Source organism: Tachysurus fulvidraco, chromosome 3 (genome assembly GCF_022655615.1).
Source record: "Tachysurus fulvidraco isolate hzauxx_2018 chromosome 3, HZAU_PFXX_2.0, whole genome shotgun sequence".
NCBI lineage: Eukaryota > Metazoa > Chordata > Actinopteri > Siluriformes > Bagridae > Tachysurus > Tachysurus fulvidraco.
This window is the reverse complement of record NC_062520.1, coordinates 8,082,378-8,107,763: the sequence shown is the minus strand read 5'-3', so window position 1 is coordinate 8,107,763 and position 25,386 is coordinate 8,082,378. Positions and strand designations below refer to the sequence as shown.

Here is a 25,386-nt window from a genome sequence, read left to right as displayed (position 1 = left end):
GGTCTCTTTCAGGATGACTTTGCCTCTCTATGTGGCACGTGGACTCACCGGATGGATTGATAATCGACCTTCAGTTCTGTTTTATTTGTATACCACTTTTAACAATGGACATTAATATTGTCTGAAAGCAGCTTTACAGAACATGAAACGTGTATGTACATTTATTTGAATTTATCCTTGATGAGCAAGCCTGAGGTGACTGTAAACAGGAAAAACTCCCATCATATGGTTTGAGGAAGGAATGCAGAGAAAAACCTCATCCTCATTTGGGTGACACTAGAGGGTGAGAATATAAACATAACGTCCCATTCGAAAGACTATTGGAGATTTTTTGAGTGATGTATTAGATAGATGGAATTTGTTAGAAGAACGGACTGAGTTGTTTCAGTACATTTCCAGAGCATTGATTCTGATGACTGATGGTGGTACAAATGGTGGTCCAAAACCTAACAAAGACACTTTATGAACTCGTGGCCTAATGGTTAGAGAGTTTGACTCCTAATCCTAAGGTTGTGGGTTCGAGTCTCGGGCCGGCCACGACTGAGGTGCCCTTGAGCAAGGCTCCGAAACCAAACTGCTCCCTGGGCACCGCAGCATAAATGGCTGCCCACTGCTCTGGGTGTGTGTTCACTGTGTGTGTGCACTTTGAATGGGATAAATGCAGAGAACTAATTCTGAGTTTGAGTCACCTTACTTGGCCGTATGTCACGTCACGTCGTCACTTTATGTTGAGTTTTATTTTCACACGATCGCTGAACCAGACAACCTGTCGACTTACACACAAACACACACACAGCTTTCTCTGAGAGGCTTCATCTCAATGTCTGTACTGAGATGTGAGGTGATATAAGGACAGCGAAGAAGCATATATGAGTGTATTTTCTTTGTTACTGCTAGGGAGCAGAGGACAAGCAGCCCTTCCCTCACTCATAAAGCTTGCAGAATGAGTGTGATGTATCCGTGTGTGACAGATAGAGCGCCTGAGATTCTTCCGTCTGTATGCATATGGCACTGAGCTTTTCACATTAAGCATATGTAAGCATCTTTTCTGTGAACTTACGTGCTTTGCATATGTGAACAGAACACCTTTGCCTGTTTAATTTGATTTGCAGCTTAGCAGCACTGCTGGGGCTGTAAAATAAAGAGAGGGAGAAGAAGCGGATCACAGATTCGAGGATCCTGGTCATCACCTGTTGTGCTGCAATGCCACTGCACTGCAACACACTTTTTTTTTGCCTTTGTGTCTCATACTTTTTGCATCACTCGTTGCCGTCGTGTCTATCGGTGTACACTGTAAAGTATGTAGTGTATTCAAGAAAGGTTTTGACAGAAGACTACCATGTCTGTCCTTTACCATCTATTATTGCTGAGGAGGTAAGATAAATGTGTCTGTGCTACAACTAGGTCTGGGTTGTCTGTTAAGCTTCAGGGTAAAACCTGCTGCTGCTTACAAACTCTGAGATAAAAAAAAAAAAACAAGTAATGAGAAATAAGGTACTGAAGTGAAAGTGATGGTGACATAAACAAAATTACCTGTACCCAATATGACCCAAGGAATGAACAGAGTGAGACAGGCAGAGAAACTAACAGCGAGTGTGGATGAGCACATCACTGATTCGATAAAAGTTTATTTATTTATTTTTGGTCTTTTTTTTTTTTTTAATTCCCAGCCCAAATTGATTTACACTTTCCTTCACCTGTGTATGAAGTTTGATGGATATTAAATCTCTCTCTATAATGTGTAATTTGTGCCTACCGGCAAAGACAACCGTTTCAGCAAGTGTTTCTCCATTTCTCTCTTCTAAGTGTGTGGAATTGCTCTCCTGGTGTGCATCCATTAGCCCTCTCACAGCTTCATTTCTCCCGCCTCCACCTTTAGATCAGAAGGCAGCCGATTGATGAGTCAGGCGCTTCCTGAAGCTCCAGCCTGGAGGAACTCGTTCGACTTTTACGAGTAAAGTATAGGTCATTTCAAAATATGCTTCAAATATGCTTGTCATCCGGTGTACTTAGCATGCAGTGGGAACAGAATATTGTTGGGAATCAGGCAGGAATACTGGGACTACTCAGGGGTGGTACTAGGCCTTCTTTAGGGTGGCTTCAGCCCCCTGTCTGTAATCTCAGCCACCCTAAATCTAAAAGTATCATTTTTACTTTCATAAATGAACAATAAAAATTACGTTAAAATGCAGGACATGTCGTCGATGGCAAAGAAAATTATCTATCAGTTTGATCCAAGAGCGATTTTTTTTTTTTACTTTGCTTTTACGCGCGTGCGTTGTAGTCTTTCAAAAGTGCGTCATCAGCTGTCTGCTGTATTAGAACGGAAAAGCACAGGTACGCGCAGCGTGCACGCGCAGTCAGAGCTGGAGGCGTTTATCTATAACGTTAATCGGCGGAAAGCCGCAAAGACGGAAACCAAAAGCAGTGAAACGTCACTATTCTTATTACCAGAGTTGTAGCACAAACAAAATATTAATGCAAACAATCCATTTAATACTAAATAAAAATAACATTTATTGATTTGGTCTTTGTCTTGTGAATATTAGTTTATTAATGACTGCATTCATTGGACACACTGTTTGTAGAGAATGCACACATACATGAACTGATCTGATTCAAGACTGGCATCATTACATCATGTATAAAATTTGGTGTCCACTTTTGCCATTTTAAATAATACCATAACTTTTGGCTTACTATGTTAGTGATATATAATATAAAACTCTTCTTGTTTTTAATTCTCACTGAGAGCTAAAACCCTCTAAAGGTGAAGTCCTAGAACCACCCCTGGGACTACCCAAGGGTTAGAAAGAGATAAAGGAGGCATTTAAGGGGCCTGGAGTACAAGACTGAACCAGGACTGGATTTGGAAATGGAAATATCTGCAAGTCTAAGCGGCGGCTATATCCAAGTTTCAGTTTGGAGAATATTAGTTTTTTCTTTTGTGCAAAATAAAACTGCTGCATAATTACTTTACTGTCCAATTTTATCCTCAAAGGCTGCAGGTTGTTGGTGAAGCCAAACACAAACACCTGAGTCCTCCTGTTTAATCTGATGATCCTGGTCTTTAACTGACTACTGGATGTTATTTGGAATACAAACATGCTTGGCTTTTTTGCAGATGAGAGAAACCCTTCCATTCATTCGCAACTTTTGAATTAATAATTGTTTTATTGTGGTATTTTGGTTATTTTGGTTAAGGCCCTGGGTTGTTGATTGAAGGATCAGGTTTCAAGCCACAGAACTGCCAAGCTGCCACTGTTGGGCCCTTGAGCAAGGCCCTTAACCCTCTCTGTTACAGGGATGCTGTATCATAGCTGACCCTGTGATCTGAATTTGGGATATGTATAGAAAGAATTTTTGTGCTGTAATGTATATGTGACAAAATTACAGGCTTCTATTCTATAGTTCCTAACACTCAGGAAATGTGATCCAAATATGTACAACGATAGATCAAAAACTTTTAAGCAAGCAATCCCAAATGGACATTATGAATTTTCTTTGTCCCCAGGCCTTGAACGGTTTTTCATTCTAGACTTCTAAATCTATATCCAGTCAGTGTTTCAACATAGTGTTGTGTTTGTTTACTTTTGTTGTTCCACTGAGTCAGACTGTTGTCTAGGAACTAGTGGAGGTGGAAGTCCATTTTTACTGCTGAACTCCTACGCCAGTGCTACATGTCAGGATGGTGAAAAAGTCTAAAATAGCACATACAGCTTTCATTTTTATGTATCTTGATTGAATTTTACTTACAGTAACACAAAACATGAAAAGGGAAATGGGTGACAGCATTTTTCTAATCATCTCATTTATATATATGTATATATATGTATATATATGTATATGATATTATATATAATCCTGAGACATCTACAGATCTACCAGCTCCAGTTGGACTCTATGATACCAAGAGGAGATGTGAACTCCATGTGATCTTTACACCAATTCAACACTTGTTTGATTGTATATTTGTAATCATACCCCCAGTGTCACCCATATGAGGATGGGTTCCCCTTTGAGTCTGGTTCCTCTCAAGGTTTCTTCCTTACCAATTTAAGGGAGTTTTTCCTTGCCACTGCTGCCTGAGTCACCTCAGACTTGCTCATTTGGGATAAATAAATACATACATACATACATACATACATACATACATACATACATACATACATACACACTGGGAACTATATATATATCTTAATTTTTTACTATATTAATTCTTTTTTCTCCTCATGTTTACCTTCTGTTCTATGTTTATGTTCTGTAAAGCTGCTTTGAGACGAAGCCCATTGTAAAAAGCGCTATACAAATAATCTTGAATTGAATTGAATATAAACTAGTGGTGTTTCTTGACCCGAGTTGACTCAACTCGGGTTTGAGAAATATGGGCGGATTTCCTGGATTTCCCTAATGTTCTCACGGTGGTAAAATAATGCACAAGTACAAGTGTATTCCTTGCATGAGTGTTTATTATATACTTTAAAGAAAATAAAAACTTGTGTGAATTTGTTCCATCATTGGTTCATTCCTAATTTTTAACTTTCTTGAGTCGGAAAGAACGGTGCTTTCAAATAAAGCCCTCACCTCGTAAATGAACTGAAACGGGTTCGATTTGCTGTTTAATAAACCCACTGCTATTTAATCCATCTATTATTTACTGTAATATTTATTCCATCTATTATTTACTGTATGTTTAATTCAATGCGTAAACACGCGACCTACAGATTGCGCTCTTTCTGAACTTGAATAATAAAGCAGGTCTGTGAGTAAACAAATTTGCTTCTAATAGTCTAGACATATTTTGCTCAGACATGTATTGTAATACTTTTTTTATTTATAAATATTACTCTGCAATATTCCGCTATGTTCCATTCTGATGGTCTTAAAACACAGTTGCATCTAAAAGTTTTAATTGAACTCCTGTTTTTCCTTTACAGGTTCACTCACCAGCCATGAGGCCTTACTGTAGAAGTATTCACACATCACTTTTCTTCCTTAAACTCCTAGAACCTGTTGCCCCATGGTCAATCGCCTGCCTTAGGTCCAGTACCTCTATGCAGTCTCTAAGACGCTGCCTCTTCACACACATCTCCTTCCCCCAGCCACAAATCAGCCAGGAATCGGTGGAAATTCTCGGCCGCGTCTACCCCAGAGATGACATGACCAACGTGACGGTTAAGATCTTGTCAATGGTTGGCCGAGAGCTTCACAACCAGACGCATCATCCGCTGTGGATCATTAAAGAACGGATAAAAGAGCATTTTTACCGTTCCTACACAAGCCGAACTGGTACACCGCTCTTTTCCGTCCATGATAACCTCAGCCCAGTGGTGACAGTGGAGCAGAACTTCGACAGCCTGCTCATCCCCAAAGACCACCCGAGCCGAAAAAAGGGTGACAATTACTACCTGAACCAGAGCCACATGCTGCGGGCGCACACCTCCGCGCACCAGAAGGAGCTGGTCCGCGTCGGGCTCGATCGCTTCCTGTTAGCTGGGGACGTCTATAGGAGGGACGAAATAGACGCAAGCCACTATCCTGTCTTCCACCAGATGGAGGGAGTGCGACTATTTACCAACCATGAGGTCAGGACACAGCAACTGATTGCTTGTATCTGTTCGGTGTAATGAAGGAAAAGCTACAGTTTGTTAAATATCTGCATTCGGTCTTCAATCACTCATCACATTCAGTGTGTATGAAATGTTGATCTAAATTCAGGTTCATTCACTTTTATTTCTATAGTGTTTTCAACAATAGATGCAATTTTTGCAAAGCTCACATCCTTTATGAGCAAGCCTGGGGCGAAAGTGGTGAGGAAAAACTCCCCGAGAAGGCATGAGGAAGAAACCTTGAGAGGAACCAGACTAAAGAAACCCATCATTATTAATGAATAATTATTTAATATAAATACTTAGTTAGGAAGGAATCTCTAATATTAGTGCTTTTCCAAATTTTGTTTTATAGACATTCTACATCATCAACCATAAACCAAAGAAATACAGTATATTCAACAATGTACACATGAACATAGTCTTAACATAGTCTTAATGTACACATGTACATAGTCTTAACATAGTCTGAATGTACACATGTACATAGTCTTAACATAGTCTTAATGTACACATGTACATAGTCTGAATGTACACATGTACATAGTCTTAACATAGTCTTAATGTACACATGTACATAGTCTGAATGTACACATGTACATAGTCTTAACATAGTCTGAATGTACACATGTACATAGTCTTAACATAGTCTTAATGTACACATGTACATAGTCTGAATGTACACATGTACATAGTCTTAACATAGTCTTAATGTACACATGTACATAGTCTTAACATAGTCTTAATGTACACATGTACATAGTCTTAACATAGTCTTAATGTACACATGTACATAGTCTTAACATAGTCTTAATGTACACATGTACATATTCTTAACATAATCTTAATGTACACATGTACATAGTCTTAACATAGTCTTTATGTACACATGTACATAGTCTTAACATAGTCTGAATGTACACATGTACATAGTCTTAACATAGTCTTAATGTACACATGTACATAGTCTGAATGTACACATGTACATAGTCTTAACATAGTCTTAATGTACACAGGTACATAGTCTTAACATAGACTTAATGTACACATGTACATAGTCTTAACATAGTCTTAATGTACACATGTACATAGTCTTAACATAGTCTTAATGTACACATGTACATAGTCTTAACATAGTCTTAATGTACACATGTACATATTCTTAACATAATCTTAATGTACACATGTACATAGTCTTAACATAGTCTTAATGTACACATGTACATAGTCTTAACATAGTCTTAATGTACACATGTACACAGTCTTAACATAGTCTTAATGTACACATGTACATAGTCTTAACATAGTCTTAATGTACACATGTACATAGTCTTAACATAGTCTTAATGTACACATGTACATAGTCTTAACATAGTCTTAATGTACACGTGTACATAGTCTGAATGTACACATGTACATAGTCTTAACATAGTCTTAATGTACACATGTACATAGTCTTAACATAGTCTTAATGTACACATGTACATAGTCTTAATGTACACATGTACATAGTCTTAACATAGTCTTAATGTACACATGTACATAGTCTTAACATAGTCTTAATGTACACATGTACATAGTCTTAACATAGTCTTAATGTACACATGTACATAGTCTTAACATAGTCCTAATGTACACATGTACATAGTCTTAATGTACACATGTACATAGTCTTAACATAGTCTTAATGTACACATGTACATAGTCTTAACATAGTCTGAATGTACACATGTACATAGTCTTAGCATAGTCTTAATGTACACATGTACATAATCTTAGCATAGTCTTAATGTACACATGTACATAGTCTTAAATAAAAAACAAAAAGGGACAAGCTCATTGATTATTTTCCTATAACAGGATACACAGTCATGCTTTAGTCCTTGCTTGATAAGGACTTTACACGTTCTGTCTTTTAGCCCCAAAATGTGACAATATCCAGTGTAGTGTAAATCCAGTGTAGTATTTCGTTAGCTTTTCAACCAAATCAGATCTTTGAAAGCTTTGAAAATATTGGTTTATGAGAAAGTTCCTGTTCAGAGCTTTACACCTCTTGATTAGGTTCACAGTTTCAGTACGTCTTTGGAACTGCACACCGGGTCGAATACTTACTTTAATTCTTGACTCGAGCCCTCGAAATGAGGTGATATAAATCATAAGTAGGCTACGAATATGAATAGCATATTACGATTGTATGCCTGTGTGTTTTGCAATGAATTAAAACAAATCGGTGGACCCATGATTTTAAATTTTTTTTTTCTAAATTTTTAACAGTGCCGTTGATGTGACGATTAAAAGACGATGCATCATACAGCCCAGATTTTAAGTTTGAATTTATTTGCTTTTGGTCAGCTGTTTGCACAAGTTCAGAACGGTGAGGAGCTGTCGATCTTTGAGCACAGAGGTCGACGCACGCCGCAGAAGCAGGAGACTCACAGTCTGGAGGCTGTGAAGCTGGTGGAGTTCAACCTGAAACACACACTCACACAGCTCATCAGGCACCTCTTCGGGGAAGGTAGAAATCTCTCAGCATTTACACTTACTCTTTCTCTACCTGGAGCCATCTCGGTCTGTGTTTCTGACTTTTTTCTGCTGTCGTGCAGAGCTAGAGATCCGCTGGGTAGAGTGCTACTTCCCCTTCACGCATCCCTCCTTTGAAATGGAGGTGCGTTTTCAGGGCGATTGGCTGGAGGTGCTGGGATGTGGTGTGATGGAGCAGGAGCTGCTGCACTCAGGTGCTTATTCATTCCCACACACACAAACACACACACACACACTAACTTGAATATTCTTGAGACTGAACCATGCTGTGCTCAGGATGTGTTTTTGTTTTGCTGATCTGCATTGTGTGAATCCTCAAGGACACGATGGTGTAAAAATGAGCACTAGACTTGTGACCTTGATTTATTCATTTTTCAGTGCACTGAGCACAATTATCTCAACCACACAAGCCCCTGAATCACGGTGAGCCTACTGACAAAAAAAAAAGGGGAGTCGTTCATTGTTCTGCATTATTTTAAAATGATACAAAACCCAACTTAAAAACTTCTTTATCTTGGACAGAATGTCCAGCATTACGTTCTGAATATTAACCTCGCGGTTTTTAAACAAACAACGACGTACTAAATGGAATAAATGAAAGGGGTCATTATCACGGGATTTTCATCTGTACAGTAAGTGGCTACGAGTTGCTTTTAGCTATCGAGCTGCTATTAGATTTAGGTCAGAGACTGCTGCTGAATCTGCATCGAGTGCATCAGCTTAGCCATAAGGAGCATTAAGTGTGACTAGAGGCAGCTTTTTTAAACCCCAAATAGAGAAATAGGACACTGTGTGACCTTCTGGGTTTTAGAAGCTTTAGAAGAAATGCTCCATTTGTGACAGGGGGTTACTAGATTATGTACCAACAATACGTGACGTGACGTACAGCTAAGTACGGTGACCTATACTCAGAATTTGTTCTCTGCATTTAACCCATCCAAAGTGCACACACAGCGTGAACACACACACACATCGTAAACACACACCCAGAGCAGTGGGCAGCCATTTATACTGCGGCACCCGGGGAGCAGTTGGGGGGGTTTCGGTGCCTTGCTCAAGGGCACCTCAGTCGTGGTATTGCCAGCCTGAGACTCGAACCCACAACCTTAGGGTTAGGAGTCAAACTCTCTAACCATTAGGCCACGACCTCCCCTTATTTGTATTTACTGTATTTCATATTTGATCATTAAATAAATCCTTAAAGATTATGTGAATTGAATATAAAGCGGTATTAAATGAATGGTGGATAAAACAAAAAACATCCGACAGGCAGCTATGCTGGTAGATATGATCACATCTGGCAGATACATCCACATGATGACTGGAAATCCATCACCAGTTTGGTTCAGCCTTTACATGCTCTAACCTCAGATTCCTGTCCTGGTCTGACATGAATTTAGCCCAGTGTGTTTTTATTTTTATATTGAGGTCTATTTTAAGGTTTCTGTTTATTTTCATGGTTGTATAGCAGTATTTTCTGAGTTCTTCTACACGATTCTTTCAGCTTAACCTCTCCTGACCGCTCTCATCAAAACAATTCCTCCTTGACAATGTGTTGCTTTTTGCCAGTTTGCTTTAAAATAAAAGGGTTAAACTAAAAGATAGGAAGCAAGCAAAGAGGGTAAGTATTAATAATATTAACTATATATCTATTTGCGGTTTTAATGCAAGTCAAAAATATGGTAATGTTTTTTTTATAAATAAACATTTTTTTTTTCAAGTAATTAGAATAAAATGTTCAGGAATAAAATGCTTGAATAAATGATGCTGGCACATATTTGGATTAAAAGTGTTCTTAAAAATAAATCTGTCCTGTGATCATGGGATTGCTGTTGAAGGGACCGCCGGGATACGGTCATGCCTTCTTTGATCCGCTGTTGCATTAGTCAGCTTTATGGTCGGGACTTCATCAGCGATCATTCGAAGACTTCGGCAGGAAGGAATTAGTGTTAGGTCTGTCGTGAACTCTGAATTTGCGCTGACCCATTAGATCCTCAGGAGCTCTCAGTTGCACAACAACAAACTGCTGTAGAAATGACGATTAATTACTTTGACATTATTTCCTGTCCAGTTTTCACCCAAATGATGATGAGGTTCTCTTCTGAGGTCTTAAGGTTTCTTCCTCATATCATCTTAGGGAGTTTTTCCTTGCCACCCTTGCTTCCGGCTTGGTATAGTGACTTAATTGTGAACGTAATTTTAAAAAAAAATTATGTTTCTATACTTCTGTAAAGCCGCTTTGACACTACATGAATTGTTAAAAGTGCTAAACAAATACATTGAATTGGATCATAGGGTTGTCTGTGGAAACCTGGAAGGAACATAGCTGCAGAAACAGTTTTTATTTATTTGTTTGTTTGTTTGTTTGTTTGTTTGTTTGTTTGTTTTCTACTACTTATCCGAACTTCTCCGGTCACGGGGAGCCTGTGCCTATCTCAGGCGTCATCGGGCATCGAGGCAGGATACACTCTGGACAGAGTGCCAACCCATCACAGGGCACACACACACTCATTCACTCTCACACACAAACACTACGGACAATTTTCCAGAGATGCCAATCAACCTACCATGCATGTCTTTGGACCGTGGGATGAAACCGGAGTACCCGGAGGAAACCCCCGAGGCACGGGGAGAACATGCAAACTCCACACACACAAGGCGGGAATCGAACCCCCAACCCTGGAGGTGTGAGGCAAACGTGCTAACCACTAAGCCACCGTGCCCCTCTATCTATCTATCTATCTATCTATCTATCTATCTATCTATCTATCTATCTATCTATCTATCTATCTATCTATCTATCTATCTATCTATCTATCTATCTATCTATCTATCTATTATAAATATTAGTAAATAGTAAAACTATTGCTCTAAATGGAGAGCATGCCATACATCCTTTCACATAAATATTCAAATGAATCAATCAAAAGTTTCTTTGAAAAACCAAACGTTTTCTTTCAATAAAGGAAACAACCGGCTTCCCGGTGTTTTGAAAGCGAGACCAAAAAATGTACTTGTCGATGTCAGTGCACAAAGCCTTCTTGCCTCTGTCAGTAGATGGTGGTGTTGCGCAGCTCTGTGTGCTAATACCCTTCTGCTACAGATGGAATTATTCAGCATTAGAGCTCTCGGAGGCATCCGCTCTCACAGGGAGGGCGTGGGTGGACACGCTTAGCTGCCCAGACAAGACTCTGCTCTCTGGGGACAAGTTCAGGACGAGTGTCCCGTCCCTCCCCTCCACTCCACTCCCCTCCCCTACACTCCTCTCGTCTACTCTTCCTGCCACTTAACACACTGCTCTATGCTACTCGCTTCTCACTGAGTCAGTCCATGTTAACCATCACATTAGTCTCCACAGGTGGCAGCAGGACAGCAGACCCGGGCAACTAAATGCACAGCAGCTAATCATCAATAGTGCGTCCCTAAGCCACCATTACAGAGACGTGTAGCTGATAGCACGGCATTAGGAAAGTCATGTGGATGAATTAGGATGCCAGTACTCTACGGTGTCCTCCATGTATTGTATTTTTAATGCTGCTAGGCATTCTGCTGTCAATAATTGATAGCTTTTCTATCTGAAAGCCTCAAGAGGCCTCTGCCACTTTTTTCTTCTATTTTTAGCACAATTTATTTTATTTTTGCTCCAGAACTGGTCACTAGTATAGTTATAAACGTCTGGATTTTTAAAAACAAAACTCAAAATATGAAACACATGAAATAGGTTTAGATTCTAATATTTACGCAGGTATTTTATAACTCGACCGTGTGTCGTGTCGAACGATTTCCAGTGATGTTCAATGCTGTATTAATGAGAAATTTAATTGTAGATGTTCTGGAGACTGCACAAGGTCCCAGGATGTAATGGAGCTCGAAGAAACGGTCGTGTCAGCTAGTTAGCGAGATGACAAGTGTGAAACACTGCATTTTCTGGAAAGTTGACTAGAATATACAGGCCTTGAGATGAAAGAGCTGAAGCACTAAAGCTCTGCTGCATCGCTCTGTTTAGGTAGCAATGAAGTGATGACTCGACCCCCGACCCCTGTATCAACATGTAAAAGAACAGCAGTGTGAGAAATGTAGGAAACTTGACTAGGTAACCAAGACTGATCTATTAATTCAATTCAAAAGTTAAGACTTAATGTGTTTGTATTTATCCCCTATAAGTGAGCCTGAGGTGACTGAGGTGACCGTGGCAAGAAAAAACTCCCTTAGATTTGTCACTGAACCCAGAATTTCATTACAAGATAAATCCTGTGTGCTAATGATAAAGATTGATACGCGACTTGTTCGGGTAGATCCTTCCGTTCTGCTTCGGATTATAGGTGTCCACGTCACCGCTGTGAAAGTCCTTATTTGCGTCATCAATTTGTCAACACTGTGTACTTCTGCATAAACTCCTATTTAGTCTTGCTTCGACAAACAAACTAGAAGTCTAAGTGTCTCTGTGTGTGTGTGTGTGTGTGTGTGTGTGTGTGTGTGTGTGTGTGTGTGTGTGTGTGTGTGTGTGTGTGTGTGTTTTGGTCCCTTCTCTCTCTGCCATGAATACAGATCAGTGTCGTTCTGTCTCTGGTGCTGTAGCCTGTATATGTGTTCAATCAGCGCTTTAGCCCTGTGTACACACTGAAGTGCTTCTGCATATAAGCAACTGGATAAACAACGGCCTTCTGTCAGGAGACAGCTGTCAACAGGCCTCATGTCCAGCACCACGCTTTACTGCACAACCAAGCCCATCGAGAGTCTGTGTGTGTGTGCGTGCGTGTGTGTGTAGAAGACCTGTGTCCTCTCTCTCTCACATAATGTTTCTATTACCGACCTGAAACAGGCCTCTACTGCACTAAATCAGTAAAATTCTGATAACTGGCCAGTCATTGGAAATACATTTTCAAGAATTAGGCAGGTTTATGATCCAGATGTGCACCGTTAATTCACCAAACCAGCCAGGATGTGATGGTAGTTAGGATTTTTGCCGACGGGCACAGTTGTCTGAGGTAAAACAGGTGATTATATTTAATGAGCGTAATAAGACGAGCGCTCCGGGTTTGAGAGGTCAATAAACGCCTGTGACTTTGGATTTCAACAGAGTAAAATATTGGATTATTTCAAAGGGCTCCTGGGAGAATGTTAAATATGTTAAAGGTGCTGCCATATTCTGTGCCAATCCAATAGAGATGTTACTGTGTGTTTTGGATTTTGGACACACACACACATGCAAATTTAATTATTATTTTTATAACTTGCTCTTTTGGTTAATACTCCAAAACCAGTAAATTGATATAACATGCCTGAAATCATCTGTTAAAGCCTGAGATAAAGTATTTTACCTTAATTTTTATATTAAGGTAGTATTTATTTGTCAACCAAATATTAACGGAAGCCTCCGTTTCAATCTGATTTTATTTGTATACCTATTCTCACAGACACAAAGCAGCTTTGTAGAAGTCAAGGTCAAGAGCTAGATCCCTAATCAGCAAGACGAAGGTGTGGAAAAGAAAAAAAAACCTCCCTGAGCTGACATAAGGAAGAGAACTTGCATCTGTGTAGCATTTGTATGTTGTGCTGCAGATATTTAGATCGGTGCTAATTGTCATTTTCCACACTGTCACCTTATTCTCATTACTGCTGGATCTGGTGATGTGCATATTAACTCTGCTTTTTAAGGATTTTATGCCTCGGTGGTCTGCGCTGCTTTTCCACCTGAAGAACCTGCAGATATTATATGATGCAGATATGCAGATATTATACGATGCTTCACTTCAGGGCAAAGAAATAATGCCTGGAGATGTTTTACTAGCTTTAGTGTGTATTCTCAGTGCTGCTATCATCCTGACCTGTCCTGTGTCGACTTTATACACACACACACACACACATACACACACACACACACACACACACACACGTTCTTCTTTTGACTTTGTCAGTGTCCCAGCTCTGTGCCTTTTCACTGCAGGAGTTCTGACGGAGTCGCTCCGCTACTCTCACTCACACTCCCTCTTTTTCTCCCTTTTTATTTCTCTCTCTCTCTCTCTCTCTCTCTCTCTCTCTCTCTCTCTCTCTCTGACATACACACGCTTCCCTCTCTCATTCTCATTTTCACTCCCAACTCCGTAGTCTCTCCCTTTCCCGTTCTCACACACTTTCTCTGTGTGTCTTTTTTCTCACTCTATCCCTCTCTCCCTCCCTTTTTTGCACTGCGGCAGAGCAGTGTGGCTCCGTTGCCAAGGCAACTCCTCATTCGCAATCCCCTTCCCACACACTCACACACACGCGCACACATACACATACACCCTTCACTTCAGACCAGCGAGACAATAAAAAGCTGCCAGCAAGACCGAATTAAATGTGTGGCAGGAGCTCCATGGATAGGAGGCAGCGACTGGGATACCAGTGGGGGTACAGTGGAAAGTGAGAGAGAATATCAATGAGAGGCAGAGAGCATTAAACAGAGGGACGAGGGACATCCAGAGGGTTGAAAGGTTATTTATTTGTCTCAGAGTGTGAGCGCCATATGTGGAGCGTGGCATAAGTGTGCCAAAGGCGGTGCGTTTGCTTTTGGGGAGGAGGGAGACTAATGAAAGGAGGGAAATTAATGAAAGCAGGGGGGAGGTGGAGGTAGAGGCGGAGGAAAAGAAGGGGGGACTCCTCACTGATGCTGGTCCACTTAGTTATTCATTATAGCGCTGTGTGTAATCCCAGCATGCATTGATTCTACAGTGGGCCCAGAATGCTGCCCTGTGGGACTTAGCTACAGCCGAATGCAGCATATGGGACCCAGTGTTAATGATGGGCTGGGGTGGGGTTTAGTCACGCCCCAAAGGACCAGGGGGGCTTGCAATGTGATTAAAGCCATGTTTGGAGACAATTAACGGCCTTTCAAGTCACGCGCCTTGGGCCCCTGGGACAGTGGGGGAGCATGGAATCACTGGTGGGAGAGTGAGGTACCAGCTGAGCTCCGGTTCTGGTTCAGGTGGCACTTTCAATCTTAATCTTAATCCTTAATACCACCTCCTGTCCCTCCCCCAGCCCTCCCTCTTTTTCCACACTGAATAAATCATGTGGCAATTGCGAGCAGCTCCTGTTAGAGCTCACACAGACATTCATGTCCACACACACACACACACACACACACACACACACACACACACAGATGTCTCTGGCCTCATTACAGCACTTCTGTTGGGATGCTGAGATTTTGGCGAGCTGGCGTTTTTTTAATGAGATGGGTTTACCTTCTATCTGTCTATCTATCTGTCTGTTTATCTATCTGTCTATCAGTCTGCTTGTCCTTATCTATCTAGCTGTCTGTCTGTCTGTCTGTCTGTCTGTCTGTCTATCTATCTATCTATCTATCTATCTATCTATCTATCTATCTATCTTCTATCTATCTATCTATCTATCTATCTATCTATCTATCTATCTATCTATCTATCTATCTATCTATCTATCTATCTATCTATCTATCTATCTATCTATCTATCTATCTATCTTTTTAAGCTATCTGTCTGTCTGTCTGTCTGTCTGTCCAACATTTCTTGTGCAATATTATATAGTATATTGTGTGTTATATGTTCTATGTAATGCATAGACAACATGTATATGAAAGAGAACACACAATGGCAGAAATACATAAAGTATGAAGTAGTGGAAGATGAAGAAATTAAAAAGTAAATGGAAAAAGCAACAGTCTTGACCGTTCTATTATAACATCTCTTCCCATTTTCCCCTTTCCCCTCCTCCAGTCTGCCCTGGACATACTCCCAGTGCTCCCAGTGGAGGCAATCACTGCTGGGAGGTGAGTCTTTACACAGCTGCTCCCTGGCCTGACTCCTTCCATCCTGTCTCCTCTGTCCCATTCCTCCCTACCCAAACACACACATATGTATATATCCCTGTTTTTTTTTTTAATATACCCTATGTGAACATCGTAGCATTTCAAATTCTTTTGCACAATGTTATTCAGTCTCTGTCTCACACTCCCATTCAGATTCTTTGTCTCATTGGTCCTCCCTCCCTTCCTCCCTCCCCACACACACACACACACACACACACACACACACACAGCAGCCTCCTCCACCTTATCGTCCCTCGGGTTTGCAGGTCCACAGAAAATATTTGTTTGTGCAGTGTTCCATTTCAGACACTTTGGAAGGGTGGGGGCAAATAGAGCTAGATATTAGAGCAGAGAGTCACTAAGAGGACGGGAGAGAAGGGGAAGAAAAAAGAACGAGTGCTGCGTCTTTGTAGCACGCCACCTCACGTCTTTACACTGTGTAATGTATTGTAATGGGGCTGGCCTAGTTTTAAGCCTTGGGCGATGCAGCACTGCCTCCAGCCTGCAGTGTCGAATAACCGAGCAGAACATTACATCATATTCAGACAGGAATCTGTGCTCACTGTGTGTGTGTGTGTGTGTGTGTGTGTGTGTGTGTGTGTGTGTGTGTGTGTGTGTGTGTGTGTGTGTGTGTGTGTGTGTGTGATGCTACTCAATGTGTGCAACAGTGTATAAATTCACACATGTTGTTAGACAAAGAAATAAACAGGTATGGGATGCCATATGTTCCATTTCGGCACGGTGTAATTTTTGTCATTTCCGTTGCTTTTCTTGCTCATTTTAAAGCGAACAGCCCCTACAGCACCTTATGCGACAAAACAGTGCATAACAGATAATGCTTTTGGATAATATAGGGTAAAGAAGCGTGACAGATTTAAAGGGGATTAACAATGGTGTCAAGAAGCTTTTATTGTCATTTCAACCATATATAGCTGTTGAAGTACACAGTGAAATGAGACAATGTTTCTCCAGGAACATGGTGCTACATAAAACAAAGACAGGGCTAAGGACATGTAAGTAGTCTTAGCCACATAAAGGGGCAGGACAAGACAAACAAGACAGTGCAGGACAAAAGACAGTGCAGAAATAAAGTTACAAGACAATACAAAAAGTACAAAAAATGCAATACACAAAAGACAATAAACAGTAACAGAAACAGCGCCGACCGACCGGTGTATATACTGAATGTTCAAACAATATTCCGTGCAGTAACATTAGAATGAACACAGTTTCTTAGCAGCAGGTCCTTTGGATAATATATAGAGTTGTGCAAAAACAGAAAATGACTGAAATATTGTATAGTATGTGCGTAATGGCTGAGATATTGTACAATATGTGCAAAAACAGCTGAAATGTTGGATAGTATGTGCAAAAACAGCAGAAAAGTGTGCAAAACAGTGTGTGTGTTTTGTGAGGGTCTATGCAGTCCATAGATGATGTGTGTGTATGTTGTGCTCAGTATAGTACAGTTCAGTGTACTGTGAAGTCAGAATGAAGTATTAAAAGGAATTTGTAATAAAGAGAAATAAGGAGGAGGGACGGAGGTCGAGCAGATGCATTGTCATGTTACAGCTTCAGGGTTCCTGTTTTCCTCCCATAAGCTATGCTTCTAGATGTACTGGTGTGTCTAGGTTATTCCTGGGTGTGAATGAGTGTGTGAATGTGTGTTTGGGCGAGGGAGTGAAATACACAAATTACATGCCTGTCAACTGCTACACCAGTTCTCCAGTGTTTCCAGTATAGGCTCTAGATCCACAGAGACTCTGACTAAGGTCCAGTGTTATTGTTACATGATTCTCTACCTCAACATGGCACGATTCTTGGATTTTGACAGATAATATTTGTATTACAGCCAAAATGATCTAATATTCATTATGTAGTCTGACCACTTGAACTGATTAATCTGTTAACGTGTGACAATTTATTCAGTGTTTTCAGTGACAGCCCTTTTGAGACACGGGAAAGTCTTTACTCTTTCTGGTTTCTTAGTAGCATGCTAAGCTGCATTTTCAGAACACGATGGTGAGGGAACGACTTGTTTATCTGGATGTTACATAAGATTACATGTAATGTAGACGAATTAAAGGTTTTCATGCTTTAATCAGTGTTAAATATTTGTTTCTTGGCAAAGAGGTATGATGTAAGATGATGATGAATGGTGGCTCAAGAGGTTAAGGTGCTGGGTTGTTGATCAAGCCCCAGCACTGCCAAGCTGCAACTGTTGAGAACTGAAGCAGTGGTACTTTGATGCTTGAATATTCATTCATTCATTTTCTACCGCTTTATCTGAACTTCTCGGGTCACGGGGAGCCTGTGCCTATCTCAGGCGTCATCGGGCATCAAGGCAGGATACACCCTGGACGTAGTGCCAACCCATCGCAGGACACACACACTCTCATTCACTCACACACTCACACACTACAGACAATTTTCCAGAGATGCCAATCAACCTACCATGCATGTCTTTGGACCGGGGCAGGAAACCGGAGTACCCGGAGGAAACCCCTGAGGCACGGGGATAACATGCAAACTCCACACACACAAGGCGGAGGCGGGAATCGAACCCCCAACCCTGGAGGTGTGAGGCGAATGTGCTAACCACTAAGCCACCGTGCCCCCCTGCTTGAAGATTTATATATCTTATTTTTGCAAAGTTGATCAAGAATAGATTACTTGTTTACTTATTTTAACTTTTCAAAGAAGTGACTTTATGAAGAAGGTTACTCTTTTTTTTCTCCTCCAACAACAGCAATAGCTTTAATCATGTTTTAGAGCTTGTGGAAGCAGGAGGATGATGATGATCGGCTCGCTGTGAAGAAGTGGAAAGCACAAGCCCCTTGCCATCCTGTAGTTGTTTTCCTGAGATAAGAGCTTTCTCATTTTCATTAGAGAGGAAACAAAGGGCAGTTTCTTTCAGTTCATTGTGATTAGTTGAATTATTTCTGCTCTGTTGTCTTAAAATGTTGACTGTGGAGATCAATCAGGCTGTGGATGTGCTGAGATGTTAATCAGTCATTTGTACTTTTTGTCTCTCTTGTTTTTGCAAAGTTTATTAGTCGGTGACGGAACAGTCGGGGAAGATGAACGCGAGGAAACGTGCATAGAGTTTGGATGGAATTCATAGCGGAAACATCACATATTTCCATGAAGCGTTCAAGTGACTAAAGCACATATTTTTATTGCACAAGGCAGTTCAATTGAAACAAGATTCCAGCAGGATTTTATTTTATATTTTTTTTTGCAAGCACATTTTCCCTTCATCATTTACATAATGCACATAAAGTCAGAAAAACAACCTTTTATGTATAATGCTTTTCCAGCCTACACAGCAAGCGTTATTTAAGAGGTTTCCAATGCAGACCTGCTATAAGACACCACCTGAAGCTAGTTATGCTGAGTAAGAGTAAAATGTAAATGTGTGTGCTGCATGCTTGAGTGGTGTGTGTGTGTGTGTGCATGCTTGTGTACACATTTGTTTATGAGCACTGGGATCCAGCACCGGCTGACTCAGCTGTCGAAGGGGCTGGGGCACGTGTGATGCGCCAGACCTGCTAGAAGCTGGCACACTGCCCTGCTCCAGGCCGTGGCTATCATCAGGTTAGCCAGACGACCGAGACAAAGGCCGCAGGGAGGCAGAGACATGTAGACAGAAACACTGCGGAAGCGCCGAGAGGAACTCTCAGCAAAAATGATGGCGTGGTAAAGAAATGCAGAGGCTTTTAAAAGGGCGGTCAGGTCACTCATACTTACCTCTTCGTGGCAGTGAGACTGAAGAAAATAATATATTCTTTAGTGAAGTGGAATGGAAATAAATTCTAGTCAACCTGAATCTTTGTTTCAATCCCTCACCTAAGGTTTATTAGACTAATTTGTCGATTCGATTCGGGTTTCAAGCTTTCAGGTACATTAACGTCACATTCTGTAACTTGGTATAGTGTCGTCGTTATGCGTTCACGCAATTAAGGAAACCAAGTTGTAGGTATGGATCTATACGTTATACGTTTTGGTACTATAGCTCACACGAGACACGTGTTACAGGTTTTTCACTCTATTCGTATTCGTTCTATCGGGACGTGTGACTCATTTAAAGGTAAGAAGGGCTACTGATGCTGTGTGCAGCCAGTTTGATTTGAGGTTACTCCATAAACAAGGAGAAAACTCATAGTTGAGATGATGATCCCAGGTTGATGATGGTGATACTGTATATGAGGACATTTTCTCTCTGAAATTTCTGGTCGGAGTTCAGGAATTCCAAGCTGTCGCCTTCAGCTGAACGAAATCATTATTCTGCAAGCGTAAAGGAAACATTGACTCCTGTAGAAAGACCAGGCAGAATTCTGTCTGCAGAAATGACGTATATATGTGGGATCGATCTGTTGTTCAGAAAACTCTCTCTGAGTAAAAACAAACCAGAGATGACTGTGCTTTCCCCATATGAGCCCAAATATCGATCTCTGGTTTAGACTCAGACCAGAGTATTTGGGTCAGCTGTAAAAATTCTCTTGGCCTCTCTTAAATGAAGACATTTCAGATGTCTGTAGATTGCTAATTAGCGTCCTTGCTTGTTTGCTCATTTAAATCCTGGCTTGTATTTTGAACTGGAATAACGCCATGATTTTTTATCAATATTGACCCTACTGAAAAGCACACATCTTTTCTCAAATAAATGATGTGGACACTGAAACAAATCCCGAGTCTAACCTTTTCCTGCTCTAACCCCGGTCCTGCTAAGTGATTGCTTCTTTGTCCAAGCTCAGCTAATGAAAGGAACGGCTTAGGAAGGCTTCAGAGGCTTGGGACTTGACCTGTCACTCGGCTAATCCAGAGCTTTAGGAACTCGTTACAAAGGCGGACTCTACAAGGAATTGAGAATTTGAGGCAGGTTTCCCAGTTTGTCTTAGAAATAGCTGACAGATAAGCGGCGTATGGCGTTTTGAGCCCTTTATGTTTAATGTTCTTTGCAATTAATTTCTATTTATTTATTTGGTGAAGGCAGAAATGTTTCTTAAATTGTGACACGTTCCTGAAAATAGAGGTACTTACAAACGTTTCTATGAATCAACGTTAACCTACAGCTCCTGATGTTGTTTGTGCACTTATCTGGCTGTAAGCTTCAGAATCTTTAGTCTGATTAGCGCTTCCCGGTGTGAAAGCCTCTATGTATTAAAATATACAAGCAGTGCGATGGAGTATGTGACAGGAAACCTAAAACATTTAAGCACCATCACATGTGGTTTAATAACAAAATGAACGACAAGCAGCGAAACTGTCGACAGAGATGTGAAAGACGGTAACAAATCACTTCATTTTTATACTAGTATAAATAGATAAGTGGTGTGGGACAGATACAGATGCTGGTGATGAATCTGACAGGGAAGTGAAGAAGCCAGGTAATCGTTATAAGTGGGTGGTTTGGCAATTGTAGATCAGTCAAATAGTGTGCGTCAACTTTTATGTGAGAAAACATAATGCCATGTCATTCTTGAAAGAATATGTCCACACTGGTTATTCACTACAATAGGTTCGAATCGGATTTTTAATCGAAATCCACGCTATGACCATTTTATGTCTCTGTAAGGCTCAGCTTAACTGTAAAACATACCTCTGGTGATATTTGTAACGTATCATATACTCTATACTCATTACCGTAATATTAATAAGAAACTTTAACGCAACATTAGCATTTTTTTTTCTTTGTTGAATAACACATAATGCGCATCCCTGTGGATTAGCTGTTATTATAGAAACTACAGTGAAAGTGACATGACATACGGCTAAGTACGGTGAATTTGTACTCTGTGTTTAACCCATCCAAAGTGCACACACACTGCAGTGAACACACACACACCGTGAACACACACACTGCAGTGAACACACACACTGCAGTGAACACACACACACCGTGAACACACACCCAGAGCAGTGGGCAGCCATTTATGCTGCGGCACCCGGGGAGCAGTCGGGGGGGTTCGATGCCTTGCTCAAGGGCACCTCAGTCGTGGCCGGCCCGAGACTCGAACCCACAACCTTAGGGTTAAGAGTCAGACTCTCTATCCATTAGGCCACGACTTCCCCACGGTCACAGCTCTAGTGCAGTACGTAATAGTATTAGGCTAGTGGTTGGAAGGTTGTGAGTTCAAATCTCAGCACAGTCTTTTTTTTATTTCAATTTATTTGTATAGCACTTTTAACAGTTGACACGGTCTAAAAGCAGCTTTACAGGATAAAAAAAAATAAAGTTCTGCATCAAAAGGTTTAAAATTACATTAATATTTATCTCTAACATTCATCCATTTCACTAATGAGCAAGCCTGAGGTGATAGTGGCAAGGACAAACTCCCTGAGATGATATGAGGAAGAAACCATGAAAGGAAGCAGAGGTACATAAAACAATCATCAGAGTGTAGGGAAAGTCTGATCTTTCAGAACTCTTGGGTTATACAGGATGGTGTGGGGGGAAAAAATCAAACAAAAAAAATAAATAATCTAAGTGATGATGAAGGAGATGAACAAACTGATTTGAGCTGACTGGAAAAATACAGTAACACAAACACTCATTCGACCATCACGACCGGGAGAAAAGCATCTTAGAATGCACAGCATGCTGTACAGGAAGTGGAATTGAATGAAAATCCATCGACCTGCAATCCTGTCATCCAAAAACAGTAACCCGAGGCAACCATGAGCGCAAGGTCTGGGCTAAAGAAGACCATTATGACCATATCGGGCCAGAATTAGGAAAGTGCACCTCATTAGAGCTGTGGTGTTTTTACAAAAGAGCAGAACAGATTTAGATGGATGATGAATGATGCCTGAAGTGGACATTATTAGCAGTGTCTAAAACACTTGTTTGCAGAATCCAGATGCTTTTTTTTTTTTTTTTTTTTACCTCAAACCACCACATTAGTATTGTACAGACTTTTGTTGGTATAGTTTTTCAGCCACCGCTTCAGTTTGAGAGAGCATTACAAAACCATTTAGGAGAAAATCAATCTGTCGACCTTGTCTCCTTCACCGCAGTGCAGTCCTAGTAACAAGTTTCTACAAGTAATAAGAAATGCTAGGAAAGAAATCTCTATCAATAGCTTTTGTCTTTATTGTGTCATTAACAGTAGTGGAAACCGTTTCTTCGGGGAAGTTTAAGATGGAACTGAGGTGCTTGTTAAAAAAAAAGTTCTGCATGATTCGAGAGGAATTGTGCATCCAATTATGTAATGTAATTATGTGAATAATTTTCCACTATGTTTACTTTTCCTGTGCAGCTTTAACACACTTAATATTGCTTTAAATCCTCTCATAAAGATACTCTATCTGTCTGTCTGTCTGTCTGTCTGTCTGTCTGTCTGTCTGTCTGTCTTTCTGTCTGTCTGTCTGTCTGTCTGTCTGTCTGTCTGTCTATCTATCTATCTATCTATCTATCTATCTATCTATCTATCTATCTATCTATCTATCTATCTATCTATCTGTCTGTCTGTCTGTCTGTCTCTATCTGTCTGTCTGTCTGTCTATCTGTCTGTCTGTCTGTCTGTCTGTCTGTCTGTCTATCTATCTATCTATCTATCTATCTATCTATCTATCTATCTATCTATCTATCTATCTGTCTGTCTGTCTGTCTGTCTGTCTGTCTGTCTGTCTGTCTCTATCTATCTGTCTATCTGTCTGTCTGTCTGTCTGTTTCTATCTATCTATCTGTCTGTCTGTGTCTGTCTCTGTCTGTCTGTCTGTATCTATCTGTCTGTCTGTCTGTCTGTCTCTATCTATCTATCTATCTATCTATCTATCTATCTATCTATCTATCTATCTATCTATCTATCTATCTATCTATCTATCTGTCTGTCTGTCTGTCTGTCTGTCTGTCTGTCTGTCTGTCTATTGTTCATTATAACATTCAGTACAAATCACATTGCTTTGTTTATACACAACTTTTTATAGCACTAACATAAAATAGATTTGGCTGAAAATATAAAACAGCTCAAAAACATTCCCCCCGCCAGCATAAAATTGAGATTGCGCAGTCAATAAATACGAGCGCTAGCATAAATTTATTTCTGAATTTACTCCTTTTGGCATTTCTTTTCATCTTTAGTAAGTTAAAAACCATAACATAAAACCGCATCAGCTTACATCAGAGCAGATTAAAAGTCTGTAAAAGGTCTAACAGTGGCCCTGGCTCTCTTGTGATCTGAAATTATAACCTTCAGGTCACTAGATACCAGAACACCCTGTACAGCTCTTCTTCAGCTGTTTATTCTCAAAGTCCATTGATCTATTTATACAACGATTCTGTATATTTATGAACAGGGACTGTTTCCACAGCTGGGAGACTAAATGAATCAATTCAATCCATCACTGTTTAGTTTTTCTTACCATGTTGGTGTGTAAAATATCCTAGTTCTATAAATAGAATGATTTTTTTTTCTTAAAGCAATATCCTACACAGTAACTAGAGATCCAAGCAGTTTATAGACTAGGAACAACAATCTTTAGCCTACAGTGCTGCTCTGTGCTCACATCTTAGGGAATAAAACACAACCAGGCATGCGGTTATTGGAAAATAATCAACCCCTGGGTGGTGTGATGTGGCCCAACACAATGATGGTTTACTTTTACTCCCCTGACATTGATTCATTTCCTTAAACAGCATGTCCCAAAGTGTTTCATTATTCTGAAATCACACTGATTTAGCAATGTTTGCAGTTTTAGATAAATTATACCATTTTTTTACACTGATAATAATATATATTTTATATATAGTAACTAGTAAGTTGGGGGCATGGTGGCTTAGTGGTTAGCACGTTCGTCTCACACCTCCAGGGTTGGGGGTTTGATTCCTGTTCTCCCCGTGCCGCTGGGGTTTCCTCCGGGTACCCCAGTTTCCTCCCCCGGTCCAAAGACATGCATGGTAGGTTGATTGGCATCTCTTGAAAATTGTCCGTAGTGTGTGTGAGTGTATGTGTGTGTGCCCTGCGATGGGTTGGCACTCCGTCCAGGGTGTATCCTGCCTTGATGCCCGATGACGCCTGAGATAGTCACAGGCTCCTCGTGACCAGAGAAGTTCGGATAAGTGGTAGAAAATGAATGAATAAATGAATGAATGAACTTGTAAGTTATGGAACTTACAAGTTATTTTGTATTATGAATTACTTTCTAGCAGCTATAAACAATTGTTCCCTCACCAGTCTGGCTTTATTATTTTTTTTCTTTTAATAGTAAATAACTTTTTTCCAGAAAATTTACATGTACAGAAACCATAACCATAATCACAGATTCTTCATGTTAGTGTCACCCAAAAGAGGATGAGGTTCACTTTTGAGTCTGGTGCCTCTCAAGGTTTCTTCCTCTTTTATCCAAGGGAGTTTTTCCTCACCACAGTCACCTCAGTCACCTCAGGCTTGTTCATTGGGGATA

General features: G+C 40.5%; 1 protein-coding gene across 3 annotated transcripts in view; it reads left to right on the top strand.

The window, feature by feature from the left end:
• Positions 1-25,386, top strand: part of fars2 (phenylalanyl-tRNA synthetase 2, mitochondrial) — a 152,191-nt gene that overhangs the window by 38,847 nt on the left and 87,958 nt on the right. For all 3 annotated transcript variants that reach the window (XR_007140209.1, XM_027149232.2, XM_047811654.1), the window contains 3 exons: positions 4,938-5,585; positions 7,962-8,124; positions 8,213-8,344. Coding sequence is in view for 2 of the 3 variants with exons in the window: in XM_027149232.2 (XP_027005033.2) it covers positions 4,953-5,585; positions 7,962-8,124; positions 8,213-8,344 (928 nt within the window). In the remaining variant the exon portion in view is untranslated. The remainder of the gene's footprint in view (positions 1-4,937; positions 5,586-7,961; positions 8,125-8,212; positions 8,345-25,386) is intronic.